Source organism: Athene cunicularia (genome assembly GCF_003259725.1).
Source record: "Athene cunicularia isolate RWA chromosome 12 unlocalized genomic scaffold, athCun1 chr12_part1, whole genome shotgun sequence".
In the NCBI taxonomy this organism is placed as follows: Eukaryota; Metazoa; Chordata; class Aves; order Strigiformes; family Strigidae; genus Athene; species Athene cunicularia.
Genome location: NW_020799116.1, coordinates 222,682 through 231,817, shown reverse-complemented (window position 1 = coordinate 231,817; position 9,136 = coordinate 222,682). Strand labels below are relative to the sequence as shown.

The 9,136-nt window shown below is 42.0% G+C and overlaps 1 protein-coding gene across 1 annotated transcript in view; it reads left to right on the top strand.

Moving 5' to 3' along the window:
* The window catches only part of RBSN (rabenosyn, RAB effector), a 14,586-nt gene continuing 5,450 nt past the window's right edge, over positions 1-9,136 (top strand). The window contains exons 1-8 of the mRNA XM_026857831.1: positions 1-163; positions 2,731-2,874; positions 4,336-4,436; positions 5,087-5,132; positions 5,241-5,402; positions 6,294-6,535; positions 7,333-7,403; positions 9,023-9,109. Of these exons, the coding sequence (XP_026713632.1) occupies positions 1-163; positions 2,731-2,874; positions 4,336-4,436; positions 5,087-5,132; positions 5,241-5,402; positions 6,294-6,535; positions 7,333-7,403; positions 9,023-9,109 (1,016 nt within the window). The remainder of the gene's footprint in view (positions 164-2,730; positions 2,875-4,335; positions 4,437-5,086; positions 5,133-5,240; positions 5,403-6,293; positions 6,536-7,332; positions 7,404-9,022; positions 9,110-9,136) is intronic.

Below are 9,136 nucleotides of genomic sequence, written 5' to 3'. Positions count from 1 at the left end.
ATGGCCGCCGGCTGCCCGGCGCCCTTCGGGGACCCGGGGGAGATGCGGGAGGGCTTCCTGTGCCCCCTCTGCCTGAAGGACCTCCAGTCGTTCTACCAGCTGCAGGCGCACTACGAGGAGGAGCACTCGAGCGAGGACAGGGACGTCAAAGGGCAGATCAAGAGTAAGAACCGCGACGGCGCCTTAACGCGGCCCCTTCCGCCCCGGGAGAGACGCGGCGTGTGCCCGAGCTCCGCGGCGTCCGGGACGGGTCGCGGGGGGGCTCTGGGGTTTGTCTGTAGATCGCCTTAGGCCGAGGCATCATTTTTACGCTTTTCCCAATACTTAGAGTAAATTCTAAAGCGAGCTCTTAGCAGGCTCCACCCTTCCACTGTCTGATTTCGTGCGTGATTTTTATTATTGGCCTTTTGGGTTTCTGAAAACTCTTGATGTATCCTGTAACCCACACGAATTCCCAAACATTAACTTGAGGACCTGACTGAATACGGGGAATCCATGGCACTTGCCAAGTACCAGTTCCTTTAGCCCTTGTTAAGGTGTAGTCACAGTTGAAGTGAAAAGTTGAGGTCTTAAGGCTGTTGGTGGGAAAAGATGGAAAATAATGTTGGTGCTGGAGCTGGCAGTAGATGCTGGGAGTGTCCCAGGGTCGTGCTGTGGATTACCAGCTTTTACTGGTGTTTGAAAAATCACTTTCAATTCTGCCTAACTAAAATATTTCTCTCTTTTTACCCCCCCCCCTTGCCTACACAGCGTCATTTTTACATTGAGAGAGAAATGTGCAAAAATTGCTGGTAATTTTGTGTGTTCCCTGCAAAAATCTTTCTGGTTTTATTATGCTATATAGTGGCTTGACAGTCTTGAATTTTCACTCTTCACTGCATACACCCCACCCCACCCCTTTTTTTTTTTTTCCTGAGATTGATGATTATGACTTCAAAAGTCTCTTGGTGAAAAGTTTGTGTTTTTAACAAGCGTATCTTAAGGGTAGCCCAGTTTAATACTTTGTGAATCTCTTAAGTTGCTCTCCATCAGCCTGGCCACTGCCTGGCTGGTAGCACCGAGCGAAGGCGGTCCGTGCTGCCCTCACTTCTCATTGTGGGTACGGTGCTGTCAGAGCTGAATCACAGATGCTTCTGTGGAGTGTGTAAACCAGAACAACAATGTGTTTTTTCATTGTGGTAAGAGGAAAGCAAGCAACAACTTAGGCTTGGTAAGATTTCCCAAATGCTTTTGTTACTTAGTACAAAACACCATCATTCTGATTTTTGTTCTCTCTTGTGTTCTTTTGCTCTAAAATAGTGTAGCGTGACTTCTCAGGCTGTCTTTTCCATGTGCTCTTGCATAAAACATGTTGCCTTTGTCTGCTTACTTTCTGTCCTCATTGTTTGTGTCAAGGTTGTATCCAGGGCAGTCCCTCCTAGAAGAAGGAAGGTCAGCAGAATCACCTATTGAAATGACCTGTTTTAAGGACTGGTGTTCCAGATGTGCATCACAAGTGGTTGCACAACTTTGTGCTGAATCCAGCTATCCTAATTGTGGAGGAGAGGTGCTTACAAATCACCTCATTACTTAGTTGAGTCATACTGAGGTGGTTAAGTTTGACTTCATAGCAAACAAGATTGTGAAGTTTATGTGAAAACCTTTTGTGTCTGTGGCAAAGCCATGAGGTGTCTCTGCATCTTTGTGAATACGACAGACTTTCACAGTCTCAAGTGCAAATATGTTTTCTATTTAGATAGTGTAAACTTAAGAAACTACAGCATCTAACTGGCATTTGCTATGCTGGCTTGAGAGGAGCTGGGGGAGGAGGAATCCTGTTTCTTAAATGATGTTACAGTGCTAGCAAAGCCCTTGCCAACCTGACACAGTTTTGCGGAGAAGTGTGTTTTGTACCACTGAGTGCCACTGGGGAGGTCTGCCTGAGGGGCCGGCTGGCACAGGCCCAGTGGCTGAAACCTGGGGGACAGACTCCAGGAAGGTCAAGGGGGAAGTTCCATTGTTTTGGACACTAAATTAGAAAATCAGAAATATGAAAGGACATGCTAATTTATGGTTCCCAGCAGCTTGTTAGAAAGATTGAGGTATAAAAAAAAATCTAGTTCACAGAGATACTGAATGTGTTTGGCAGAAGTAGTAACCTCAACTTTTGCTAGCATCCAGAGAGGAACATAGCTGTGAGGGCAACAAAAGCTCTGAAGTTTCAAGTTCTTGGTCTTTTTTTTTGGCCTAGTAGGCTGCCCTCCTCTCACTAGCATTCATAGGAGATAATGCAGTGGGCTCTTAAATACCTCTGAAATTATTTAGGTGTACAGGCGCACCAGAATTCTTAGTTTGTAGTTTGCGCAACCAGATAAAGTGTTGAACATCCCTGAATCCTAAGGAAGTTATTGGGAATTAAGAGAATTAAGATACTGTGTGATGTCCCAGAATGCTGTGAAGTGGGTCCCACAGTGTAAGTCAGCTTACTGTTTTACGGTGAAGTCCCTGAATGGAGTGTCTGAAACTACTGTTTTGTCATTTAGAAACCTTAGTGCTCCTTTATGACAGATAACAAACAGTGTTTCATGTTGTCTGTGTTTCTCTGAACCATGCTCTGGTTCTAAACAGATAAACCTGTCAGCAAGGAAAAAGACTTGTGCTAAAAGATGAGGAATATTCCATCCTGGTTTCCTGTGACAGACACTCAGTGGCTGCCTGCTGCGTTTGATAACTTGCGTTTATCTTTTTCAGATCTAGTCCAGAAGGCCAAAAGAGCAAAGAAGAAATTGCTGAAGCGGGAAGGAGATGACAGAACTGATTCTGGATCTCAGGAACGATACGAGTCATTCAGCTATGGTGGAGTAGACCCATACATGTGGGAGCCCCAGGAAGTAGGTAGGAGAGCCAGCACGCGGTACGCCCTGGGGATAACTTCTCTCTCCATCTGAACTGGGAAGGTGCTGCGGTATTACTGAAGCTGCAGGGGATTCTCTGTACTGGTTTGATTCGCTGTAGCGTGGGGTTATGGTTTGCGTACTGATTTTGTGCAGCCTGCCTACATTGTGTGTGGTGATAGGGAAAACGCAGATCATGGAAAAAAAGAAAAAACTGTATAGAATCGGTAACCCAACTAACCTTGAGAGCAGGATGGCTGTTTGTCGTGTCACTGTGCCTGAGCTGTTGGACCTGCTGAGTGTATGTTTACCTCTCTGCATCTAGCTTCGTTGAGGTGTTCTGCAACTGTCTTGTGGCTTTTTGCAAAACAGATAATCCACTAAGCAATAATTAAGCTATAGCTATATGAAATCTCCAGCTGTTGGGCTACACTTGTTAGTTTACATGACTGACAAAAAAAGCTTGTCCATTGATTTAGTCTTTCAGCTTTTTCCTTGGATTCGGTGTTTATAATATCATTAAGAATAGGTTACTTTTTTTTTTTTAAAAAAAGGGGTGGGAGGAAAAAAAAACCTAAATAAAAAAACCCAACCCCAAACCCACATCTCTGAATATAAATCTATGTTTGTAGAATTTCAAGGATGAGTTGATCGAGTCTGTAACTGCAAATGCTGCTACTGGAAATTGCCTCTTACTGAAAGATGAGGTTTATTTCCAGGGGGAGGAGGCAGCGCTGTCTCTGGTGGATCCTGGGAGTTTCCCCTGTGCCGCTGACAGACTAGGACTTACTCCTTTAGGTCTGCAGAGTCTGAGTTCTGTGGAATATTATACTTTTGACTCTGTAACTATTTCAGCAGCAATCATAAGATAAATACTAGCTAAGAATAAATTCAGGCAGTGAACTAGCAGAAGGCTTTTGAACATTAGAGAAGTGAGAACTGTTTTCTGATCACAGTGGAGATGATGACCCTTAGGGATTTTAGGATGGGATTTGGTGGCTTTGTTAAAGGGACCGTGTGATGTCTCCAAAGCAGTAGATGAATTTACTTACCCAGAGCAGACACTTTCATTCCTGTGAATTTAGCTTTGGAGGTTTTTTGGTTTCATGGTTAGCATGAGGAAGTGAGATTCTTACATAGGTAGTATCAAAAAGCAACATCTGATTTTGTGTTCTACCAGTCAGAAGAAAGACTTTTTTGTTTGTTTGGGTTTTGTCTGTAACTGGTTTTTAACACCTGGCTCATCTTACTTGGAAAAGTATCAGAACTTAAACTTGAAACCAGTGTTGTCAAGTATGAATTGTACATTTCTTAAATAAGTGCTGTATTGTTCTTTTGTATACTTGGTGATCAGCTTTCTACAAATCTGAAATGTCATCATGGATTTGATTCGGACCCCTAATGCATTTAAATCCCTACAGAATACCTGGGTGACTGTGAAAACTTTCTGCTGTCTCTCCAGGTGCTATGAGAAGCCATCTTTCTGATTTCAAGAAACACCGAGCAGCCAGGATTGATCACTATGTAGTTGAAGTCAATAAGTTAATAATCAGGTTAGAAAAGGTAAATTTGCTGCTTTTTAATATTCAAGGCTTCTAAATGTTTCCTAATTTTTTAAAAAAAATCGTATTTTAGTATGGTGTGCCCATTTATCTAGCAGTGCAATTTTTATAAAGGATACTAAACCATGACCCTCTTCACATATTATTGTTTACCTTTTTTATCCTTGAGTACTGTGCTTGGTCTGACCTTGTCCTGTGGAGGGGATTTCTGTTTCTATACGCTGTTTTCAAGCTGAAGATGCTGCTTCCATGTGTTTCAGGAACTATCTGTTTTTCTGTATACCTTCTCCACCTTTTCCTTTACTAAGTTTGTTCCTAATGTCTCTGTGATGATTATTCCAGATTCTCATTCTTCAGATTCTACCAGTGATACCCTTAGATTTTGGCTCAGATGCAGTAATGTCGGATGCTGTAAGGATTATGTCCAAAATGCTCTGATTTGTACAGGCTTGGCGGTCATTGTTTAGCACTGCTTCTATGAATATGGCATTAGAAATAAATAGGAAAGTTGAAGGAATCTGGTGTAAAACACACTGAGACTCCTATCTCTTAAAAATGCCAGGTTTCCTGTTGGGCTGAGTTGTGTTTTGTTTTGTTTTTTTTTTTCCTTGCAAAACAGTTTTCTTAAATGTATTGTTTATCTTCTACTAGCTTACATCGTTTGACAGAGCAAACACTGAGTCAGCTAAAATAAGAGGTTGGTATGAGCTTACCTCAGACTATTTGCTGCTGTAGTTTAACCAGCCGAGGAATTAACTGAATTAATTATGCTGTGTGTATTCCCTCCCCTCTTGCTCGAGCACAGCTATAGAGAAGTCTGTTGTGCCTTGGGTCAGTGATCAGGATGTTCCGTTCTGCCCAGACTGTGGCAATAAGTTCAGTATTCGGAACCGACGCCACCACTGCCGCCTCTGTGGGTCTATTATGTGCAAGAAGTGCATGGAGCTTGTCAGTCTTCCTTTGGCAAGTAAGTACAGTGTGGTGTTAATTCGTCCTTTCCTTGGCTCACCCAGGGTGCTAACTGCATCCTGGATTTTTGTCATTAGAAAAAAAGCTGCTGGTAATATTCTGCCTGTGTGGACAACTTGGTCCTTAATGTGTCATTCCATTTCACGCAGACACTTGTCTGTGAAACAGAGGAAGAAGAATTTCCCCATTCTTTGCTCTTTCTTCAGCTCTGGGAGTGTTACATAACCATGAAAAAGTTACTAGAAGTGGTAGTAGTATATATTGCTAGTAAATATAATTAATATTTAGTGTTTTATTCTACTGAGTACCATAACTATGGAGGTATTACCTTTAGGAATTATAACTCACGAGGTTCTTAACATTTAAAAAGCTATTGAGGCTATTCCCAGTCTTGCCCATGGTTGTCCAAATGCTGACATGAAGTAAATTAATCCACAAGCCTTTAAGAAACCCTTCAAACTTTAATATCATTTTAATTTCTGGCGTGTTGGAGAGGAGACCGTATTTTTGGTGGAAATAAATTTGTGCTTTTTGGAGTGTTCAAGCACACAACATGGACAGCATTAACATAGCTGTTCTTCCACCTGCTGCTCTACTGCTACGCAAGCTCCAACATGAGATTGCTTCTAGGCATAAGGGAAGTAGCTGGTTCTCAGCTGTCTGCTCTGCAGCCGCTCTGAGAATGGAGCAGGATTTACGGTGAAGACCCAGATTCTGACTTGCAGGCTTGGTTGTCATGGGTTCCTTGCATGTCTTTCAGCAGCCTGTTTCAGCTTGGTTTTCTAATATTACCTGAATGTAAAGTTTCTGTTAAAATGCAATTAATTTGCATTGGTTAAAAGCTATTGGCTCTCCAGTCACTGTAAAATTACCTGTGTATACTTTTTAGGCAAACTTACTAGCGCCAGCAAAGAGGCCTTGGGCTCTCACACGAGCCCCAACTCCTCACCCAACAGTGTCCATGGCTCCCGCCGTGGCAGCATTAGCAGCATAAGCAGCGTGAGCTCGGTTCTGGATGAGAAGGACGACGACCGAATCCGTTGCTGTCAGCACTGCAAAGATACCCTGTTGAAAAGAGAACAGCAGATTGATGAGAAGGAATACACTCCAGAGATTGTGAAGCTCTACGAGGTAAACCAGCCTCTTTGCCGCCGTCACCCTCAGTGTCTCTCTGCAGTAGTCATTACTTGGCTTTGGGCTTCTTGTCTCATGTCCGAGCACCTACTTCGAACAGACTGCTGGGTGCTTATGCCACATAACAAAGGTATATCTGAAATAAGAGCCAGCTGCCATATAGCATTTGTACCCCACAATAACTTAATTAATTTAAGATACATCTTTATTCTACTCACGTGGAACTCACAGTTCCGAGATGCCCCTCTCTTACAATTGTGAACCGTGTCAGCTGCAGTTCCTGTTCAGACCAGTGCAGCCCAAAGTGCACGTAAGTGTAGGACTCCATGTTGTCAGCACTGTTTGTCCTCACACTGATGGCAAATGCTTTTTTGAACCAGCTACAGCAAATCAACAGCATATGGCCGGAACATTGCGTTCAAATATGCTTTGAAAGAGGTACTGGCAGTCATCAGGGATCTTTCCAGTAGAGTCCATAAACCTGCCAGGTTAGTGTTAATGGGAGTTTCTGTGGTGCTCTTTGTGAAGAAATTTAAGGCTAGAAGTTGTCCAAGTCATCCATTAAAACAGCTTCTGAATTCAGAATTCACCTTGAAGGGGTACAGGGAGTCATTCTCTGTTCCTGACCATGCCCTGAAGATAACTGGAGAGTCTTGTCATCCTGAAGAATTAAGTGGCTTTCATCACAGTTAACTCTGAATGTGCCCAGGCAGCATGAAAGGTATATGTGGGCATGTTCTTGTATTAATGTTTTAATATAAATTCTTTTTTTTATACATTTTGTTTTAAACAAGAAACTCCGACTCTGCATGGAGAAGGTTGACCAGAAGGCACCAGAATACATAAGGATGGCAGAATCACTAAAGTAAGCCCCATTGGCTGATTTTGTTTATGAATATATGTATTTTGCCCCCCCAAATGAGTAAGGAAGTGGCGTGCTAAGGCAGCAAGAGTGTAAATTATAAGGAAAGGCTGTGTTAGATGATCTGTTGTCGTTTGGATGTTCTTCAAAGTAGAACTGAATTATTAATGGTAACATTGCATACAGAGAAGTCCTGAATTATTTTTTTTTTCAAAGCCACTTCCCAGTGAGGCACCACTGTCATACTTTGACATGTCATCTTTGCACAAAGAAAGTACAAGGTTACAATTCTTGTGTAAATGAGCCTCTTTGGAACAGCTGACATCGGGTGTTGCTGCCCTCAGCCGGATGGTACCCGCGGCTGTTGGGCAGTGCCAGTACAAAGGCATGTCTGAACCCCTCAGCTGTTCTGGTGTGAAGCAGCCTTCACCTCCCAGTTGTTCTGGGTCTAGCTGGCCTGCCCTTGGCTGGAGAAGAGGAGCAGCATTCAGATATCACACTTCGTGCATCATTTCTAGCAGAAGTGTCCTCTCACTGGAGACACTTAAATCTCTCCAGCAGCGTCTGCAAGAGCTTGCCAGGTTATGCTTCTGGCTTGTATAGTAGAGAAATACACATACTGGTCCTGAACTATGAAGCACATCCATTTGTGAAGTTGCAGTTAACAAATATTTCTGTACCTGTCCTTTAGATCTGATGGTTGTAGAAAGATTGGACTGTCATTCATCATAAAACTGTGTTTGTAAAAACACACCTTCCAAAAGGAAGAAAGTATAGAAGGTGAAAAACAGGCTAAGCTCTTACTGCTTTTTGTCATAACTTTGAGAGCTGGTGTTACGTGGTTTGGCAGCTGGAGAAAAGTAAAAATATGAATATCCTGGGTAATGAAGCACGTGTCAGCAAACGACAGACTTCCTACTGATGAAATTAAAGATTTCTGACTAGTAGCGAGTCCCAGAAACTGGAATCATATGGGTAGTGAACTTGCTTTTGACAGAGTGATCCTTATCTCTTATATTTGTGATATAAAATGAGAGAGAAGCTAAGAACTGGTGAAGTCTTCTCTGTTAAATCCTAATTTGTTTTATCAGTGAATGTGAGATTGCAGTAAAGTGTGTTACCAACATTTTAAATATACCCATGTGGGGTTGTAGGTTTTCACTTTTTGACAAACATTAGTAGATACAACTATTTTACTTCAGTGCTAGAGTTACTTATTCAAACACTCAGGGTTTTTTCTGCACTCAATTGCCTGGAAAAAAGCACTAAATAGATGCATTTGCTAAGTATGTGTATGTTTTAGATACTATTGGTAGAGTGGTATTCTTGTATTAAAATACAATTTATCCTATAATAGTAAGTAATAATGCAATTATAAATAAAGTTATCTTCTATGAAGTGTTAATGTTCACAAGATGATTGTTTTCCACTTCTGTCACAAAGGGTTTTTAAACACAATGAACTTGAAATAAAATTATTCAACCCCTTTATTTTTAGCTGTTCTTACCATTGTGAATCTTAGTTATTTTGGGATAACTTGTAGTGCTGGGTGTGTTGTTAGCACTGTTTGTGTGTGTGTGTGTGTGTGTGATGTGTGACTTAAAGCTGTATTTATTTCATAGTGCTGGGGAGACAACCTACAATCTTGAACATGCTAATGACTTGAGAGTGGAGATTCAAAAAGTATACGAATTTATAGATGCCTTAAGGTAAGAGATCTCTTCCCCCCCCCCCCC